Source organism: Bidens hawaiensis, unplaced genomic scaffold (assembly GCF_021521415.1).
Source record: "Bidens hawaiensis isolate Kalapana, Puna unplaced genomic scaffold, B.hawaiensis_p1.1 tig00003004_1, whole genome shotgun sequence".
NCBI lineage: Eukaryota > Viridiplantae > Streptophyta > Magnoliopsida > Asterales > Asteraceae > Bidens > Bidens hawaiensis.
Window position 1 is genome coordinate 1,300,151 of NW_027491161.1, and position 22,060 is coordinate 1,322,210.

At 34.8% G+C, this 22,060-nt stretch overlaps 2 protein-coding genes across 2 annotated transcripts; one reads left to right on the forward strand and one right to left on the reverse strand.

Annotated features, from left to right (window-relative positions):
- The first annotated feature begins 405 nt into the window (after window positions 1-405).
- LOC143621974 (pre-mRNA-processing protein 40A-like) lies at window positions 406-16,110 on the forward strand. The gene is made up of 32 exons (XM_077093238.1): window positions 406-463; window positions 753-812; window positions 899-958; window positions 7,292-7,351; window positions 7,438-7,497; window positions 9,181-9,192; window positions 9,319-9,329; window positions 9,878-10,003; window positions 10,089-10,370; window positions 10,449-10,601; window positions 10,727-10,803; window positions 11,749-11,818; window positions 11,892-11,944; window positions 12,026-12,083; window positions 12,171-12,494; window positions 12,583-12,681; window positions 12,774-12,842; window positions 12,942-13,019; window positions 13,122-13,208; window positions 13,286-13,320; window positions 13,417-13,522; window positions 13,632-13,712; window positions 13,824-13,916; window positions 14,360-14,413; window positions 14,491-14,607; window positions 14,699-14,797; window positions 14,871-15,011; window positions 15,098-15,205; window positions 15,280-15,344; window positions 15,428-15,524; window positions 15,614-15,745; window positions 15,827-16,110. The coding sequence occupies exons 1-32, from the start codon at window positions 406-408 to the stop codon at window positions 15,935-15,937; spliced, it is 3,036 nt and encodes a 1,011-aa protein (XP_076949353.1). The 3' UTR covers window positions 15,938-16,110.
- A 1,460-nt stretch (window positions 16,111-17,570) lies between these two features.
- LOC143622012 (MICOS complex subunit MIC10-like) lies at window positions 17,571-19,731 on the reverse strand. Its single transcript, XM_077093269.1, has 3 exons — window positions 19,588-19,731; window positions 18,000-18,112; window positions 17,571-17,801 (listed from the first exon to the last, which is right to left on the reverse strand). The coding sequence occupies exons 1-3, from the start codon at window positions 19,715-19,717 to the stop codon at window positions 17,796-17,798; spliced, it is 249 nt and encodes an 82-aa protein (XP_076949384.1). The 5' UTR covers window positions 19,718-19,731; the 3' UTR covers window positions 17,571-17,795.
- Between the last annotated feature and the right edge of the window lie 2,329 nt (window positions 19,732-22,060).

Sequence of the window (22,060 nt, forward strand, 5' to 3'; positions counted from 1 at the left end):
CTGTTTACTCAAGAGTTGAACAAAGACATGGTACTGAGAAATTGGCTTGATTACATACTGAAAAAGGTTCCACCTCTTGTTTCCTACAAACCTTGGCTTTTCATCCATCACTTTCTTCGCCGGTGACTTCGGCACCCGCTTGATTTCCTTAGCATTAGATTTTGCCAAACGACATCGTTGTCCTTTAGTGCTAGTATTAGGGTTTCTGGGACCAGATGGGAGATGGGTAAGGGAAAAAGTCCAGATGGGAGATGGGTAAAGGAAAAAGTGATCTTTTTCGCCAGCGGTGGAGTCGGTGGCTGCAGTCGGCGGTGGAGATGGGTATATACAATACGGTGGTGGGATGTTGTACAGAAAGATGTGGGGTTTGAGGGTAAGGAAGTGCGTTTGGGTTCAAGGGTTTGAATGGCGGTGCGTTTGGTTGAAACTGGTTTTATGGGAGAGAGCGAGTGGGAGAAAGCCTGTATGGGGGTAGATGTGATGATTAATGAGAAATAAATGGATGAATGACGTTTGACAGTGAGTGTCTCTTTGCTTGCTTCATGTCAGATTAGAAAAAGCTCCATAAAGATCTCCTTCTAGATATGATATCTTAGACCATATTTTATTTTTAAAGTAGCAGGTTTATTAAAAAAAAGTGGTTTCTAGGTAACCGACAATAGACCAAATGGATATTAGGTATCCAGTCATCTGAGATGGTCAATCACAACTGAACTATTTGCCAGCATATTTGACATTTTTATACTTAGCAGATGAAACGCCACAAAAGAAAGATGAGGCTGGGAGTGTCACTCCCATTAATGATGTGGAAGGTAATATTCATGCAAATACTTATTTATAATCGGTCAATCACATCTGAAATATTTGCCAGAATATTTGACATTTTTATACTTAGCAGATGAAACGCCACAAACGAAAGATGAAGCTGGGAGTGTCACTCCCATCAATGATGATGAAGGTATACAGAATCCGAAGAAGAGGCAAGACCCCTCTATGCGAAGTGAACGCTTGATAACAAACAAGTTATCAAGGAGTCGTCAAAAATAATGCCAAAAGATATTTAGTCCGTCATTGTTAAAAAAGGAAGCGGTAGCAAACTTGAGGTAATGAAAATTGCACCTTTATTGTCAATGTAATGTGAGTATATTTTCCAACACAAAATTGATTGAGAAACATACGTTTTCATGGAACAGATAAGCAAGATGGTCTTGCATGCAATGGAACAATCTCTTACTGATATTGCGGCACTAACGATCAAAAATCAATGGTCTTTTTACGACATGTTTGATTATCCTTGTTCTAGACACTTTGTTTATTATTTATCAACTTAATGTCTCTACATATGGTATTACACCACAAACTAGAAGTACTCGTAAGCTCAGGCACTTTGTTTATTTTGTTTGGTGGTTGCTCATGTCCATGATTTTAAATTTGACCATTTATAATCTGACTTTATTATTATTCTTTTTTTCAAATATATATATGTATATAGCCATTAATGCTATAGCAAAGGTCAAATTTTTTTAAGTAGTAACCTGCCTGGGCCAATTTACCGGGAAAAGTGGCGCAGTATTATTACCTGGATTAATCGACTATTAACTAACTTGATAGCCTGCTATTGACGAGCTTTGTAAGGTTTATAATAGCAAGTTGTTAAGGTTATATGATCAAATTTGGTTTTAACGGTTATAGATATCTTGATAAATATATGTTATCTAAGTATTCTATTTAAATGGTTTAAAAATCGTAAAAATATGTTTGTTTTGACCATTTACTTAACTCGTTTTAGTGTGAGTCATTACTTTTTTAATGGCCAAATGGAACAATATATTGCAAAAAAGAAAGCCTAGTCCAGCAAGAAGCTGAAAGAGACCAAGGTAAAACAAGTTACCAAAAATGAGAGAGGCTAAATAAACAAACGTTACACAATAATACCATCTAGACTGAATTTTTACCATCTATCGCAATAAACGTTGCGATATTTTGCTCTATAACACAATATAGGAAAGAAATCCCTTTTATATCATCGACAGTCTTGGATCAATAAGTGAAGGGGCCTTTGAAAACCTTATTGTTATGACTCACTCAAATCCTTCAGCAAGTCAACATGAGAATAGCTAAGATGATCGCTTTCTTCCTCTTCTTTGTAACATGCAAACCGTAACAACCTGATTTTTACATAAAATAAAAATAATCAGATCTGATTCATTGGTAACTAAATTAAGCGTAACAACCTAAAATGAATTTTGTTTTAATAGCATAACAATGCTTGATTTTATAATGATTTAAAACTATAAGGCCCACATGTGACAACTTTGAAACTTGATAAAGGAAGTGTTAAGATTTAAGGAAGAACGTGTATGTTCAGATGGTGTATGAGAGAGAGAGAGAAATGAAAAATTGTGTTGAATTGGAAGAGATTAGAAGCTCTAAAAAAATCGGTACATGATTCCACCTAGGGCTGTTCAAAAAGCTCGAGGCTCGAAGTTCGGGCTCGTAGCTCGTTCGAAAAAAGCTCAAATAAAACTAGCTTTAATAAGTTGATTTGTAACATCCTGAGCTTATTTAGAACATTTTTGTAGCCTAGCCAAAATCGACCTTAGCTCAGCTCGAGTCATGGCTCGGCTCGTTGGCTCGATCTTAAGCTCGGTTAACTTCAAAATCAAGCTAGAGCCTAACTAAGTTGCCCCGTTTAATTTCGAGCCTGAGCTCGAAACCACCCTGGCTCGACTCGGGCTCGGCTTATGAATAGCCCTAATTCCACCATAGATCAAAAAAAGTAATCAAGTGGTAAGTGTTTTTTTTTTCTCTTTGGAACCTAGAATTCTTGAATAAGAGAAAGTGGTTAGATTTGTATAGCAACCTGAAACTATGCATGAGGTATAACATTTACTCTTGATACATGATTTTGAGTGTGTTGTTCAAATAGAAAAGTTATAACAATAAAGGATGAAATTTGATGGTAAACGAACTAAATTTAGAAGTCTAAAATGGTATACAAGTTAAATGCTGGTAAGGTTGTACAACAACAACGAAGGTTCCACTTACAATGCGAGTAAGTCTGAGATTTTAAATTTGAAAATTCAATTGCTTATTAGATGATCCGCAACACAAGGATTAACTACCCTCCCGTAGCTGACGTGGATAGTGCACGCGATAAGGGTCGCATTGGTCCTCGTCACACTTTTATCATCTAGATCCGCCACTAGACATACCACATGCAACTAACTCATTTGAAGATTGGATTTTTTTCCCTCTCACGTCACCATATATCAAATTAAATAGCAAGTACACTTTTGGAGTAGCCCAAAACTTGAAACGATGCCTTTTTCGTTAAATACCCATCAAATGGCTAATTTCTGCCCAATTTTAGGCCGAACTTGGAGTCTTGATCTAGTTTCACTATCATGTTACATTATCTCCTGATAATCTATAACCCTCCATAACTTTAGCTTTCTAAATTTCCCAAATGAAAAATAAGAGGTTTCTAGTTTGCCACTCTATTCATTTCGGGTAATTTTTTGGCTTAATTTTTTTTTTCAAAACCCAACACAATGAAGGAGGGCCCACACGATACCCCTTTACCGTCGTCCTAACAACCCCCCCCCCCCCCCCCCCGCCCCCCAGCCAATGCCGCCCCTCAGCTAAGTTTCCCCTTACGAGCCCCCTACGCAGTTGTAACACCCCGGCTAAAGCGGAAACGCCTGAGTGTGACGTACAGATTTCTCAAACACACGTGACACTATTAGGTGACCATAATAACATTATTTCATTTAAATCTTCATGTAACACAAGTTTATCAAATAATACAAGTTGTAACAAATAAATAAACAAAATGATAAGTTTTCTTTGAATATCCTATAAGCATGCTATGTGTCTTCTAACTTTCATCCTCGTATCTAACTCTATACCTGTAACATATGTATAAAATAAAGTTTGCTACAAACATAGCTGGTGAGATTCCGACAGTTTGATATAATACGTAAAAATCATACAATTCATGGACAAGTGATAAACGAGCAAGTAAAGTCCTTTCCAGTTGGTATCAACCAACGTACTCGGGTAATCGCGCAAGTAAGGTCTTTCCAGTTGGTAACAACCAACGTACTCGGATAATGAGGCCCTTTCCACTCGATACAATGGACTTGAGTGCAAAGGGAAGCGTATGATCATACTTATTAAGGCTACCACGTGCAAGTAAATTTCGAGCAAGTAATCAAATAACACACAAGTCCATATAGCGAATTATAGTTTGTAATCGAAATCATAATACTTGAATTTGTAATAGATACATATGCTACCCCAAAACATGAAAACGTTTAAAAAGGGGTGGTGAGAAAACTCACCTTGAAATAGAAGATAAATCTTGCAATATAAACCGAATGCACGATAACGAAACCGAAGCAACCAAAAATGCGTTAAAGGATCCAAAAAACTATTGAACTTCTCGAACTATAAGTAAAATAAATACGAATATTTAAAGATCAAACTAACGGGATTATTAAAGTTAAACAATTTGATTTTAGGAATTAAGCATCACGTTAATGTGTGTTATTAGCATTGTATGCCCTTCATATTAATAATGTATTTAAGTTTAATAAAATTTTAACGATATTTAGTATTTAATATTATAACATAATACTAATATAAGAGTTACGATAATTACAAGGCACGGGTTTTAAATGGGAAATTTATCTCATACAATTATTTTAGCGTTTATAATTATTTAATGAAAGGGATAAAAAGTATGATGAAATAAGCTAACTATTTATAAACTAATTTTAACGGGTTAAAAATATTTTAATACTATTATTAATTTATGAGAATACTAACGTTTATGGAGTATCGGTTTTAACGTAGTTTTATATCGACGAATATAACTAAATTATTAAAGTTAACGAACGGGTTAAAATCTAATGACTTTAAAGTTAACAAGTGAAAATTGGTGGTTTAACGAGTTTGGAAAATCGGTTTTGCATGGAAAGATGGTGAGAAATAATTTATATATAATTAATAAAAATTTTATTTGATTTAAAAATGATTTTATTTGATTAAAATAATTGGTAAGCTGTTAAGAAAATTACTAGAAACAGGCCTGACCCGGGTTTCGAATCCGGGTCCTTCTGTCCACACTTACGAACACTAACCAATGAACCAGCTAAAGATTTTGTTTAAATACTGAAACAGAATATATTTAACTATTTTATTATGTTCATCTTCTAGTTTATGAACCCTAGCAATCTAAATTGGTTAATCCGATCCTTGTTCGTTGAAATTAAGTTGGGGATTTTAATTCTCATTGAAAAATGGTTCGTAAACATATAACACTTACTTGGAAACGTTACAGATTGAGAGGTGAACGGAGGTGGCCGGAAAATGAATCTTGGGGATTGCTTATGAATTACAGAGAGATTACTAGTGTAGATTATTGTTATGAGCGAGTTTGGTTGTTGATTTGGATGGTATTTATAGGATTAATTGAAACGATAAGTCGTTAATTGGTGTTAAAGGTTTTGGCTGATTTTCCGACGGTGTTTGCGCCTAAAACGACGGTTTGGGGCCATTTCTAGTGTAATTAATATATTGATTATTGTTTTTTTGCAAGGTCCAAACACGTTACAAGAAATTAATTGGTCAAAGGACGATGATTGATTAAGGGTCGTTTAGGCTCGCCGACGCCGAACTCCGGTGGCCGGAAAGGGTTGACGGAAAACCGGTTCTTGGGTGGTCTGGGCATTGGGTTTTTATTATTATTTTATATTAATTTGAATAGTTTACACTTCTGGCCCTCCAAGTTTCTAATATCTTAAAGATCCAGATTAAATATTAATTACAAATAAAACCTTTAACATTGAGATTGTTTTAAGATCAAAAAGGTTAAAGTAGTTTACGATTGTATCTGAAATTCGAAATATCTTATAAATGTAATAAAGGTTTATAGTTCGCAAGTTGGTTAAATAGAAACGTTAACTCTCAAAGTTTTAATAATTGATCGAAAATAAAAAGAAAGCTCGAGCGATAAACTTCAATCGTTAGGGCTATTTATTAATGATAAGTAATAAATAAAATACATTGAAACGAACTTGAGATATATATTTATAAACAAAAACCGAAAATTCAAAATGGGTAGAATTTTCAGGTTTGAAAAGTAACGAATGTTACAGCAGCCCCTTTACCGCCCCATAGTGAACCGTCTAAAAATGGTTGCTTTCAAAAATACTCTTGTTCAATGCACTGATCCCAAAAGTATGATGATATAGGTTGTTGCGATTCCTTTACAAAATCCGTATAAAAATGCATCTCTTCAATAATCTTCCATGGTGCATTTAAAAAGCTAAATATTTCCCCGTCATTCCCATTCCAAAAAAACGGCGAAAAGACACAATGCCGAAAATGAATAAACAACAAAATGATAAACAAAAAAAGGAAACAATAAATCGCAAAATATAACGCAAAGTTAAACAAAATATGACGCAATGCCGAGTAATATCACACAAGGTGTTGTTCATGTTAGTTCGGTTCGTTTACGAATTACGGCCCTAGTACTGTTCACTCAAGATTTGAACAGAGACATAGTACTGAGAAATTGGCCTGATTACATACTGAAAAAGGTTCCACCTCTTGTTTCCTACAAACCATGGCTTTACATCCATCACTTTCTTCTCCGGTGACTTCGGCACCCGCTTGATTTCCTTAGCATCAGATTTTGCCAAACGACGTCGTTGTCCTTTAGTGCTAGGTTTAGGGTCTCTGGGACCAGATGGGTAAGGGAAAAAGTCCAGATGGGAGATGGGTAAAGGAAAACGTGATCTTTTTCGCCGGCGGTGGAGTCCGTGGCTGCAATCGGCGGTGGAGATGGGTATGTACAATACGGTGGTGGGATGTTGTACGGAAAGATGTGGGGTTTGAGGGTAAGGAAGTGCGTTTGGGTTCAAGGGTTTGTATGGCGGTGCGTTTGGTTGAAGCTGGTTTTATGGGAGGAGGGAGTGGGGAGAAAGCGTGTATGGGGGTAGATGTGATGATTAATGAGAAATAAATAGATGAATGACGTTTGACAGGGAGTGTCTCTTTGCTTGCTTCATGTCAGATTACAAAAAGCTCCATGAAGATCTCCCTCTAGATATGATATCTTAGACCAGATTTTATTTTTAAAGTTGTAGGTTTATTAAGAAAAAAGTGGTTTCTAGGTAACTGACAATAGACCAAATATATTTTAGGTATCCAGTCATCTGAGATGGTCAATAACATCTGAAATATTTGTTAGCATATTTGACATTTTTATACTTAGTAGATGAAACGCCACAAAAGAAAAATGAAGCTGGGAGTGTCACTGCCATCAATGACGCGAAAGGTAATATTCATGCAAATACTTATTTATAATCGGTCAATCACATCTGAAATATTTGCCAGCATATTTGACATTTTTATACTTAGCAGATGAAACGCCACAAAAGAAAGATGAAGCTGGGAATGTCACTCCCATCAATGTTGATGAAGGTATACAGAATCCGAAGAAGAGGCAAGACCCCTCTTTGCGAGGTGGATGCTTGATAACAAACAAGTTATCAAGGAGTCGTCGAAAAATAATACCAAAAAAGATATTTAGTCCGTCATTGATAAAAAAAGGAAGCGGTAGCAAATTTGAGGTAATGAAAATTGCACCTTTATTGTCAATGTTATGTGATTATATTTTCCAACAAAAAATTGATTGAGAAACATACGTTTTCATGGAACAGATAAACAAGATAGTCTTGCATGCGATGGAACAATCTCTTACTGATATTACGGCACTAACGATCAAAAATCGATGGTCTTTTTACAAGATGTTTGATTATCCTTGTTTTAGACAATTTGTTTATTATTTATCAACTTAATGTCTCTACATATGGTTTTACACCACAAACTAGAAGTACTCATAAAATTAGGCACTTTGTTTATTTTGTTTGGTGGTTGCTCATGTCCATGATTTTAAATTTGACCATTTATAATATGACTTTTCTATGGTCAAACAGCAGTACAAATCGTTTCTATAATTCAATAAATACTTTGCAATTATCATCCTTTCGTCCATTAAAATTTCAACTTTTCCTTTCCTCTTGTTTGCCATTAAATTCCCTTTCTTTTAAATGGTATAAATATTTTGCAATTATCATCCTTTCGTCTACATGGACCAACTGCAAAGACACGCTAATACGCTAGGGTATTACCCTAAACTGAACTTGAACAAGACTAATACAAGGGGTATTACCCTAAACTGAACATGTCCCAGACTAATAGTAGTCTAATACCGAGGTATTAGCCTGTCTTTGCAGTTGACAAAAGGATGATAACTGCAAAATAGAAAGGGAATTTAATGGCAAACAAGGAGAAAGTAAAAGTTGAAATTTGAATGGAATTGGTTTGTTTTCCTACAACAATACAAACATGTCCTAGACTAATACCTTAGACTAATACCAAGCTGTCTTTGCAGTTGGTCTATGTAGACGAAAGGATGATAGTTGTAAAATATTTATACGAATTAGAAAAGAAAATGACAAACAAGAAGAAAGAAAAAGTTGAAATTTTAATGGAATTGATAATAAAATCATTGTTTCAAACAATCGAGCTACCATTTAAAGTTTTTTAATATTAAAATAATTAATGTTAGAACAAAAAGAAAAATATCTTTATTGATAATAAAAATATCTTTATTTAAGATAAAAATCTAGCAAAGTAACTATTTAATAAATAGGGCACAAACAACAAAACCAGACTTCTTCCTTTACCCTGTCTTTCCCGACAAAACCAAAACCTCTTGCCGCTTGCTTGCAGTCAGTCAGTCAGTCTACTACACGCCTCCGACTACCTCTCTCGCACCGGTTCGATCTCTCTCTCTAAATCAGAATTCATTAGTTGTGTTTAATCCTGCATTCGCCGATCAAACGTATCGTTTATCTTCTTCAGTTTTCTAATTCTGTTGGAATTGCTCTATGATTATCAATATCATATGCTTCGATGTCTGAATTCTATTGTTTGCCATAGGGTTTTAGCTTCAATTTTGCTTATTTCTTGAGAATTCGGTTATTTTGTTGATTTTTGGGGAATTGATGATTTCAGATGAATGCTGTGGACTGCGATTGGTGTACAGAAAGTAATGCTTGTGATTTGGTTTGAATTTAAGTTGCAATTGGTTAATTGCAGGTTTAGTTATGCGTATGTAGTCGAAATTTATATGAAAATAAGACATCTAAGGGTCAGGAAATGATCAGATTACTTTTCTAGGGTTTTTGAGAGTTGATGTTTATACAAAATGATTGATTTGTTGATGTTTTTTTACAGGTTATAAATCTGTCTTTTATCTGTTAGATGCTTAAAAATAGTGTCTAAATTAGATTTTTTTTTTTGATGATTGTTGTATCTGTGTATCCGCTCCACATGTGTATTTATAATGTTAACAAAAATGTATATGTTTTGAATCTGTTACGACATGCTAATACCTCGCCACTTTCCGTATTAGCGTTGTTTCTATACTTCAAGACAGCATCTTTTGTTTCTTGAAGTGATTGATGCTGCTTGTTTAAGTGAGACTATGTAATTATGTGTTTAAGAAAGAGCTTAGCATATACTTTTGCTTCAAACTTCTATATTTACAGTTTGCAGAATGTTCTAGAATGTGTAAAGACACACTTTTTACATAATTGTTGAAGTTAAAGCTGTTGATTCAGACATTTGTAAGTGAGTATGATCATTAAGTTATAGTTTTCACCGACGCTACAAAGTTATAATTTTGGCATTAGGGATTGTTTTTAACTCTACTTTGATTTCCTTTGTCCTGTATGACATTTAATACTCTATTTCATTTTCCTACCATTAACGTGCTATTATAATGCGCTGTCAGATATTCTCTATTTCTTCAATGGCCAATAATTCTCAGTATCCTGGCATACAACCGCCAGCTCGAGCTCGACCGCCTGTTGCCGCCATGGGACCACCTCCAAATAGTTATCCACCAGTGGCAATGCAAGTAAGTTTCTATTTTTCAAACTTTTTTCTGTAATTCTAATCATTTTGAATCTGAAGCAACTGTTCTAATATTGGAAATTATTTAGTTCCGTCCCGCTGGACCAATACGGCCGCCAACACCATATATGCCTATTGTATCTCAACAGTTTCTAGCTGTCGGGAGGCCAAATATGATGTCTCAGCCAATGCAACACTTGCCTCCTAGACCTGGACTACCAGGACCACCACTGACACATGGCATGGTGTCACCACCTCCACCGCCGCCGCCTGCCGCCCAAGCTTTTTCAGTGCCTGATGTTCAACCACAGGCCCAGCAAGCGGTTCCAGTACCTAATAAATATGGGCCTGGTCTATCTTTAACGTACAATGTAAGATACTAAGTGGCTTTAAACTGTGTGTAATTTAATCAATTGCATTTTTTGTTTATGCTAAATTTGCTTTAGCAGTTACCAACAACAGCAGCCGCACAAGTACATGTGAATGCAGAAGCAACCAGTCAATATCAACCAATATCATCAATTAATTTGCCCGGTTTTCCTCAAGGTGGACCTGCCATGTTGCAGCCTACTGAACAGACATTAGTTGCATCTTCTGGTCAAGTAAGGATCAATGATTCTTTTGTTATTTGTTGGGCTGCACATTTGTTGCAAGTTTTACAGTTGGTTAATAATTTACCACATATAAAGTGGTATATATGACATCACACGTGACATTGGATTATTAGGTAACAACTGACCTACCAAAAGCTGTGGAAAAGGCTGCATTGGATTGGATTGAGCATACTTCTCACAAAGGAAAAAGGCATGTTCTTTACCTTACTCATGTATCTTCTATTATTGAGTTCTGATGTGTATGCTCTGTATATATTTGTCAAGGATATATGTGTGCACTTTATGTTACACATGTATTCTTACATACATATGTTATGCACATACATGTATATTTGTCTCTGTGTGCATATAGACATGTATGTATGTATTTCTTTGTTTACATAGACATATATGCATGCATGCAATGTGTTTGTTTATGTATGTGTACATACCTCACTTTTGTTATCTGTTATTTATTTTCTCTTACCATGTGATGTATCATGTAAGTTTCTAGTACAAATTATATTAAGATTTTATGCTTTAAAAATTTATATGTAGCAATTTTCTCAATTAACATACAAAGCATGTGCACTGTCATTCTTTATTATTTGTTCTAAATGTCATACCAAAAAACAACAAATTATGCAAGTGGAAACTGGAATGAAGTAAACATGTGTTAATTGGGACCTATTGTAACTAGTTTGAAGTAAAGACCTGGTAATGTAATACCTATGTTTACCACGATATAATTAAGTTAGTCGTAGCAAGGGCATCAGTATGCTATAAGCCCCACAACATGTAAAATAAGAATGTTCAAGTGATGATTATATTTTTTACAAAATTGAGGACGAAGAAGATGAATAGAAGTTTTTGTGTTCTTTGTTTTCTGTTTATACTTATTTTGATTCTAACTTTATATCTATCATTTTATTTAATTCGCTTTAGAGCATGCTCTACGTATCAACTGGTGAATAAATGCTATTGATTTTGGTGAAATTAACCATTTGATTTATCATATCATTTTATTTAATGTCAATCTAGAGTTCATGTCTGTTATTAGGCATCTAAAACACCAAATTATTAATTGATATCATAATATCATAATTCCTTCTGTTGTGCTTTGCGTTTATTAAACGGTACTCTATCATTGTTTCAGGTACTATTACAACAAAAAGACAAAAATATCCAGCTGGGAGAAGCCTCTTGAGTTGATGAGCTTAACTGAGGTGTGTATTTAAAAGTTAATTACTGTTATTAAGTTCAGTGTTTTAAGTTTTTAAATCAGTGTCCATTAAACAGAGGGCTGATGCATCTACAAACTGGAAGGAATGCCCTGCTCCTGATGGAAGAAAGTGTGTATTCTAAAACATTCTATGCTATCTTATGTTTAACTTTAACAAATGCATAATAAGTATTAACTTCTGTATTAACAGGTATTACTATAACAAGGTTACTAAGCAATCAAAGTGGAAAATACCCGATGAACTCAAGGTCTTTTTTTAACATCAGTCTGTTAATCCTACATTTACTTTAATTGTAAATTTTAAACTAATTCAATCTATGAACAAATATATGTAGTTGGCTCGTGAACAATGGATAACCAAATGCAACATCAATGAGCAGCAATCATCAAAGGATCCTGATAATGAAATCGTGGTTCCATCAGTGACTCCTGGTTCAGATAGCCCGTCTTCTCAGCCTCATGAACCAGGCTCGAGCCCTGCTACAGTGACTAACCTTATTCCACCTTTGTTGTCTGGATCTGTGTTGACTTCTGAGTCAAAAGCTTCCATTGAGTGTTCTAAAGTCACAACGAATGCTGCTGAAAATACACCAATGCCTGAAACATTGGAGAATGTTTCAGCAATAAATGCCATACTTTCAGAAAATGGTAACATCGAGGTAACCCCCACCCCACCCTCTCTTTTTTCACAATTGTTGCAGTTAAGCTGTAAGCATATTTTACTTAATCTAATTACCCGGATTATAGGAATCCAATAGAGGCACTGTAACTAATGATAACACCAATGCTGCTGCTTCAGAAGAAAAAACGGTTGATCATGAAACCGTAGTTTATGAGAATAAACAGGTATTTATCAAATCTTATATGTCAATACTATTTTACATTTATTCATTTACTTTAATCTTCTAATTATATATTTATTTTTCCATATGATTCAGGAGGCTAAAAATGCGTTTAAGGCTCTTTTAGAAAGTGTAAATGTTGCTTCTGATTGGACTTGGGATCAGGTAGTGTTATCATGCAATGAGAGTAATTATTTGCAGACTGTTATTTTATAAGTTGATTTAGCGTGTAGATATCTTGACATCTGTAATTTTCTTAATCAGACAATGCAATTAATTATTAATGACCGAATATATGGTGCTCTCAGAACAATGGCAGAGCGGAAGCAAGCTTTCAATGAGGTCATTATTAACTGAATGCTTAACACTTTATGATTTATGTGTGACCATTTATAACATGCATACATATATACTAAACTGTATATTTGTATTCTTATGTCTTAGTTTCTAGTACAAAAGAAAAAACAGGAAGCCGAACAGAGGCGTGCTAAACTAAAAAAGGCACGAGAAGAGTTCAAGAAAATGCTGGAGGTAAGTTCTAATTTTTATTTTCTTCACACCTAATTTGATGCAACTGCTTCTTTTATCGTATTTGACTTTCTTCACAGGAGTCAAAGGAGCTCACAGTGTCCACTAAATGGAGGTCTGTCTATAATTTGGAAAGTTATTATTTTATTGTATATATTTGTTTACTTAACTGTTAATAATAAGTATATTCGTTTAATATTATTGTATATAGCAAAGCGGTTGCTATATTTGAAGATGATGATCGTTTCAAAGCTGTTGAACGAGCTAAAGACCGTGAGGATATTTATGACGATTATATAACAGAACGTGAGAAAAAGGTCAATCCCTTAAAGATATATTTATTATTGGTTATATAAATGCTCATTGTTTCCCCGAGATTTTTTGAAAGTTATATGTAACATTATTATTTGGTGAATTTGTTATCAGGAGAGGTCCAAGTATTTAGAGGAGCAAAAGAAAAACAAAAAGGAGTACATTGAATTTTTAAAATCGTGCGACTTTCTTACGGTACCTATCTCTGGCACTTTTAAGGAAAAATAGTTAATTTGTTTCACTTATTGTATTATTTTCAATTTCAGTTTATTTCCATTTATTTGACAAATTAACATCTATATTCAGGCAAGCAGTCAATGGCGGAAAGTGCAAGATCGCTTAGAAGCTGATGAACGTTGCCTTCGCCTTGAAAAAATTGATCGCTTAGAAATTTTCCAAGTACTTTCATTCAAGTTCTTTTTGGATTTTAATTATGTTATATAGGATCATGATCGTTTTGGAACTTAAATATATTTTAAGAACTCTGAACAACCGAACTTTGTATCTGTATAATATAGTTTGAGGGTAGTTTTTGTCAATTCATTAAATGTAAAATGGTTATTACACATATATGTAGTCTGGTTATTGCACAAATGTAAACTTTGATAAACATAAATGTGATCACAAAGTTACACATAATAAATGACAAAAATACCCTCATAGTATTAAATATATAAGATAAATAAACAAAATGATTGGTTGTTAGGAGTTCTTGAATTTTTAAATATCATGGAGTTCAGAAGAGATCCAAACCCTGTTACATGTTTGTGTTGTATACTTGCATATTAAATTTGCATTTAATTTCTAATTTTATTTGTCAACTAAATAACATTTTGTCTCAGGAATACATACGTGATTTAGAGAAGGATGAGGAAGAGCAGAGGAAACTATGGACGGTACCTTAAATATATAAATAAAATTGATAGTTGTAATTTACTTTTACTCTGATAACCTTATTTATTCATTTATACAGGAAGAATTAAGAAAAACAGAGCGTAAAAATCGGGACGAATTCCGCAAATTAATGGAAGGACATATTGCTTCCGGGATGCTCACTTCAAAAAGTCACTGGCGCGACTATTGCATTAAAGTAAGCAAATATAGTTTTCATCTTGTAATTACCCAATTCTCATATTAGAACATGAAAACACAACTTGTATATATATTGTTTTGCCTTATAGGTTAAAGATTTACCTGCATATTTAGCCGTCTCATCAAACAGTTCTGGCGCCACCCCAAAAGATTTGTTTGAAGATGTAATTGAGGAGCTGGAGAAGCAGGTAAACCTTGCCCGATCTTATATAGTTTTTTTATTTATTACAATTTTAATCTGTATTATGTTGTATATCACAGTATACTGAAGACAGGGATCATGTAAAAGAAATAGTGAAGATGAAAAAGGTTTCCATTTTATCTGCATGGACCCTTGAAGACTTCAAAAATGCAGTTGCTGAAGATCTGAAGTCACACCCTGTTTCAGATGTTAATTTAAAGGCAAGCATTGACATATATATATATATTAATTTTCAGACTATATTCTTTCTATAGAAAAATATAAAACTTGCTTTACTATTTTGCAGCTTGTATTTGATGAGTTATTAGAGAGAGTTCGAGAGAGGGAGGAGAAAGAAGCCAAAAAGCGTAAACGTGTTGCGGATGACTTTTATACATCTTTGACGACTTCTAAGGTTTGACTACATCTTTGACTTTATATAAAATGTGTTTTTGTTTTTTTATTTAGTCAAGTATTGCCTTGTTGCAGGAGATAACTTCATCTTCCCGGTGGGAGGACGTTAAGCCTCTCTTTGAAAACAGGCTGGAAAACTGGTAATTTTCTTTATTACATTTCTATACATTAAATAATATTTTGTTGGTATATATTCTATAGCTTATCATTGGTTGTTATATAGGTTTTGTGTGGATGAAAGCTTCTTTAAGGATATGTTTGACAAACACATAACAGAACTAAAGAAAGCAAGAGATGAACGGAAGCACAGGGAAGATAAGGTAAAAAAATAAGTATAATATCAAATATTTGTTGTATTGTTAATATAATTGTTATTATTATTATTTTTCTTAATGTGAATAATATACAGGCTAAAGATAGAGATAGGAGGACAGAAAAATCAAGAAGGGACAAAGATGGTAAAGGTAAAAGTGATAAGCGACGAAGGGACGAGGGTAGGGATTCTCACAGACATAGTAGCGAACACAAAAAGACAAAACAGGTAATGTAATTTTTTTTTTTTGGGTTAATTTTGTGGTTTTTAGTTTGTTTAACATAATGAAGTTTGTTTGTTGTGTTATAGGGTGAGCAACAGTCCTCTGCCTCGGGTGAATATGAGAGCCGACATAAGAGACACAAACGAGATCATAGGCGTGATGATCAGAGGGTAGCTGAAGATGGTGAAGTTTGGTAGTTATGTAACTGTTTTTTGTTTTGTAGATAGATTTAGATTCTTACAGTTGCCTTTTGTACATGCTCATACACAAGTTGCTTTATGTGGCAAGTGTTTAAAAAGGTTAAGTTAGTCATACACAACTGCAGTTGGGCATGGGCAGAAAATCGGACCGGTTTAGACTTGGTGGGGCCCGGTTTGTTTGAACCGGTTGTTGAACTTAGTGTTCCGGTGATTAAACTAATACCGGGTTTTTTTATTGTTGGAAAAGATTATGGATTTGTTATGACATTTTTATCAGTGCTTTTAAACATCATATTTGTTTCTTTTGAGTAGTTCGTGGGTTTCTTTTTTTTGGCCTTTTCACTTGGCTCCTTCTGGAGGTAAAAAAAAAAACATTTTTTCCGGTACAGGTTCTAAGGGGATGTTTGGATTCCTTATTTTTACCTCCTTATGACTTTCATAAGTCTAATGTCACAACCTTGTGACTTATGGAACTTTTCCACTTACACGTGAGTAATCCTAACACCTTTTTAACTTTTCAATAAATTATAAGGAGGCAAAATAAGGAATCCTAAACACCCCTAACTCAAACCGTTTTGACTTTTGGTAATTCAAATCAAAACTGATTCCAAACGGAACTGAATCGGTTTGGCAAAAACAAGGGGGGGGGGGGGGTTGTACTCCTAGGGCGTGTTCGTTTCACAGAATTCGTGGGAATTCAAAGGAATTGAAATTAAAATCCCATGACATGGCGTGTTCGTTTCGTTGGAATTGGAATCTTAATTCGTGGGAATCTAAAATGGTGTGTTCGGTTGTCAAGAATTGAAATTGGAATTCAATTCCTTCAAATTCATTTAGATAAAGGGGTTCTAAATCCTTCCAAAATGTAGAGGATTTCAGTGAATTCAATGAAATCCTTTCTCGAGTTTTTTTTTTTAAGCGAGAACAACGAATAAAACATTTTAGTTTTTTTACTTTTTTTTGTTTTCGATTTATATTTTGAGTTATGAATCTTTTATTATTATTTTTGAATATTTTTTTGAGGGGTTTTAAAAACCTCTTAAAAAAATATTCAAAAATAATAATAAAAAATTCATAACTCAAAATATAAATAAAAAACAAAAAAAGTAAAAAAAACTAAAATGTTTACGCCGTTAACCTCGTAAAAAAAAAAAGGATTCCAGTTCATTTGTCAAACTAACATATCAAGAATGAAGCGGGATTTCAATTCCTTCAAATCCCAATTCCTATTGGAATGTTTAGATGCCAAATCTAATTCCTTCTAATTCCAAATCCTATGCAAATTCCAATTCCAATTCCAATTCCAATTCCAATTCCAATTCCAATTCCAATTCCATTCTATTCCGTGAAACGAGAACGACCTTATATCCACTAAACAAGCTTATATTTAGGATGGCATTTAGAAATTTTTAACGGGTATGACAGTGGACGGGCATAAATGAATACTCTTGATACAGTTAATATGACATTGGACGGGCAATCAGCATTTTGTGCCAAAGTGGATACCGGGCAGAGTAATAAGATATAAAACCCGAATTACCAAAACCCATCTCATAAGTGACTCATTGCCATCTTAATTATAAGTTGATACATACAGTAATACTTGATATAAGCCCGAAGAAAGATGTGCAAAACGAGAACAATATTTTTCGAACATATAAGCGAAGAGAAAAGTTATGACAGATGAAGTTGCAGCACGTAAGGATATTATTACTCTTACAATTCATATTCAGTTGCAAAATTAAAAGACAAAATCTTGAACATTAACTTTTTGTTTTTTTATCATCACTCTCCACAGTCTGATTACCAAATGATTACTCTGTCGAAAGTCAGATTCTGGTTGCAGCGAGCATCATCAATCCTGGTTAAAAAAAGTGGAAGCATTAGTATAACTACAACTAGCGGTGGCAATTCCTGACTTGTCCCAAAACATTTAACAACAATAACTAGGTCTTGATTTGTCATTTCATTTCTAACCCGTTTGATAAACAGATCATGTTTGGCTTGACCTGTTTAACCCATTTTTATAAAATTATATAAAATAACATAAATCATCTACCTTAGAAGCATGTGTCTCTGCAGCATTAAACTTCTGAGAGCACTCCGAGTATGCAGACCCAATACAGACTCCTGCACCAAAAGCAACCGATGCCCAGCGTGTCACAGGCGAACCTGCCAAAAATAGACGCCAAATCAATTTCTTTTATTTGACATTTTTATTCCTAACTCAAAAGTATTTAAAGCCTTGAAACGTAAAAAAAAGAGTTGAACCCCAAAAATAAGGCCAAATGCTTAAAGAACATATAAAATAAAAATAAAAGAAACTAGTATGCACGCATTACACAAGGTTGGATCGAATAAGAAATGAGGTTTATAGGGAACAACTAGGAATTGCTAGTATATGTGAAAAAATAAAGGAGGGGAGATTGAGATGGTAAGGACATGTGAAGAGAAGACAACATCATCAGTTAGAGCAGTGGAAACCCTTAATGTAGAAGGAAGGAGGAGTAGAGGCAGACCCAAATTGACTTGGGAGGAGCGGATTAGGCAGGATTTGCTAGAGTTACACCTCTCTGAGGACATGGTTCATGATAGGTATTCATGGAGACGCAGGATTAAGGTTAAGGACTTTTAGAGAATGTCGTTTTTGTATCTTAGTTTAGTGTTAGGCTCTTCTACATTTTAGGCAGATTTTGCTTGTATTTGTTCTTTTGTTGGTATGTCTATTTGGATTCTATGATTTTATATGTGCTGGTATTTGATTGTGACACTTTATCACTATAAGTTTTGCTATTGGTATGTGCGTGTTTATATATTACATGCTTTGGAGCCGAGGGTCTCTTTGGAAGCAGCCTCTCTATCCTCATGGATAGAGGTAAGGTCTGCCTACATCACACCCTCCCCAGACACCCTACCAATCGCTTTTGCTATTTGTGGGATTTACTGGGTACGTTTGTCGTTGTTGTTGTTGTTGAAGTATGCACGCATTCTACAACTACACCATACAAATGCAATCTTCTGTAAAATTTATACTTATACATGAACCCAATTACCCAAATGCAATCCTTAGTTTTAGGGGTGTGCATGAAACCGAAAAAGCTGACGATTTGGTTATATGCATACCTAAAACCCGAAATTTGGTTCAGGTTCTGTTTTGCAAGTAATTAAAACCGAAAAGAACTAAACCGAAGTTATAAGTTTTCATGTTATTTAAAATTTTTAAGTAATTTATAATAATTTAATATATAACATAACCCAAATATTAATCAGGTAGTTATTGACTAACAAAAAAATTTAGGCCCAAAATCATTAGTTTTGGCCAATCTTCTTTTCAACCCAAAATTTTCAAGGACAAATGGATAAAACCGAAACCAAACCAAACCAAATCCAAACTAAAAACAAAAGAAACCGAAGAAACTGAAACCGAACGGTTTTCAAAAGCGAGCAACCCGATCAATACTTAGTTAATTTTGCTATTTGTAGGGCACATGATTGGATGCTAGAACAATGTTTCTTGATTCTGTCTCATTTCCCTTGAATATGCCTAATTAATAATAGTAAAACAAATGTCTAGCAATAAAAACCCTAATCTTGAAATTGAAAGGAATAGTAACCCAGCTATATATAATTAGGGTTTGAGAACTGACGGAAGAAGAGGAGGCCAGCAAGAACACCGGTGGCGGAGGAGTAGACGAATCGGCGAACACCCAGATCAAGATACGCATCCCACTTGGCGTTCAGATCGTAATCAGCAGGAATCTCTTTGGTTTCAGCCATTCTTGTTTGTAAACCTAGTTTCAATTTCAAATGTCAAAAGGATTTTTATTGGCTTGGAAAATAACTTCAGAAGTTAATTTCTTTTTTCTTTTTTTAACGACCACAATCTTTAAATTGGTCGGTTTGCGGCCGATCCCAGTTTGAAACCCTTAGAGAGTTTCTCCCGAATGACATAACCTCTAGTGTCCAAGTCCTCCCCCATCCTCGGAGAAACCTTTCTGATGCCACCTGGCAAGTTGCACCACCACAAAAGTTGAAACCCTCTTATGTAATATGGCCTAGCACGATTTGCTAACCATTAAGGATGATAGAGGTAAGCTTTTGATGAAGGTGACAAGGACCAAGAATTGATTGTACAAGATTGTCCTTAAGATAGCAAACCCCGATAAACGAGTTACCAATCAAGAGAATGATAACAAGCATGAAGTTAGAGGCCCGCCTATTTCGAGTAGGAAATTAAGGGGTGAGTCGGGTGAGTTGGGTACAAAAATCGGGGGGATGATTATTGGCTCCATTGTTGTTTGGCCAGATAGTACGGCCCAACCCAAGAATTAAATGGGGTTGCTTAATAACCAAGTTAAGGTTATTAGGTTTTTCTTGTTGGCTAAGTCAAAGTTAACAATATAAATAGGGGCAACAAAGTTAAGGATTGTCAAGTTGATGCAACCAAGTTAGGATTCATCAAGAGTCAACCCAACTTAGGTTTTAAGAGTTTGTAATTAGTTTTTTGAGTTATATTTTCTTATTAATATAAATGAGAGTTAGTCGTTTAGTTCGTGTTTGTTTGTTGATTGAGACTTGAATTGGTATCAGAGCCAAGTTCAAGAAATCGATAATCAGTCGGCGATACTGATAAGTTGGAGCAGCAACGTGGTACCGTTACAGCGGTGCAGAGAGTAGATTCATGCGGCACCAACTCGGAAACAACCGGTTACCGATGGGGGTATTGCGTCGTGGGCTAAAGAGTGTTCCACGACGACAATTTGATTTGCGAAAGGATTTTTTATCGAAAGTTGGTTTCGTGGTTGTAGGACTTTGTGATAAAAGAATGGGTAAAAGTATCACAAAAGTCAAAAAGGAACATAAAATGTGGTTGTGTAAAGACTATTCTTGAATACAAAGGAAAAAGGCAGGATATTTTAAAGTATTTTAATTTGAAGCACAATTAATGCAATTCAAGAAGAAGAAAAGAATCAGTTGAGTTTTTTCTGTTTACAAGGAATTCAAGAAACAATAAAACAAGTTGGTGTTCACACGATTTGACTTCTTGAGAGACACCGTAACCGGGTTTCGCGAATAAAAGGGTTCGGTTATGAAAAGTCACTGGGGATTGATTTGTTCGTATTTGTTCCAACGGAGTGGAACAAGGGGGTTCAACACTGTTAATGGCGAGTGACGAAGAAAAACCGATAAACCCATGGAAAGCGACTAGGGGGATATCGCTGTAGGTTCCAAAGCTAAACAGAACAAATTACATCACATGGGCGATTGTGGTGGAATCAATCTTGGATAATCAAGGGCTATGGGAACTTGTTCAACCAGATGCAGGTGCGGTTATTGATCGAAGAATAATAAAACGACAAGATCGTTTTTGTTTCATGTGGTGGAAGGTGATATTCTTCTTCAGATTGCTCATTACAAGAAGGCACGAGTAATATGGGCGGATTTGAAAGCATGAAATGTTGGGGTCGAGCGAGTTCAAAAGGCTTGGCTGCTAACTCTGAAAAGTGAATTTAAGAAACTCAAGATGAAGGAAGGCGAGACTGTTGACCAGTTTGCAGGAAAAATAACAGGTGTGGTTTCAAAGTCAACGAGTTTTGGTCACGTATTCGAGCAAGATGTCCTGGTGAAAAAGTTACTAGATGCAGTTCTAGATAAATACTTCCAACTCGTAGCTCCATCGAGAAAAGTGTTGATCTTGATAGTCTGATTTCTAAAGATGATGTTGGAAGACTTAAGGCGTTTGAGGAACTCTTACGAGGGAGAGAATGCAGTTTTGATTCACAACATCAGTTATTTTTCAGTCGATAAGTAGTTACAAAGGCAAGTCGTATGATGTGACATTCGTCAATTTCGGGTCTTGTTTGTATTCGTTTTTGTATTTGTTTATTATGTAAACTGACCCGATTTGTAAACCGAAGCTTATGTTATAATCAAAATGATGGATTTATGTTACAATATTGTTTCACATTTGTTGGGTCTTGAAAACATCCTATTTTTATTTTTATTTATTTATTTATTTTTGTTGTTTTGTGTTTTTGTCTTGATCTATTTTGCATGAAAACTCTTGTGTCTCACACCCATATTTGACCACCAACATTACTCTATATATACACCATCTTT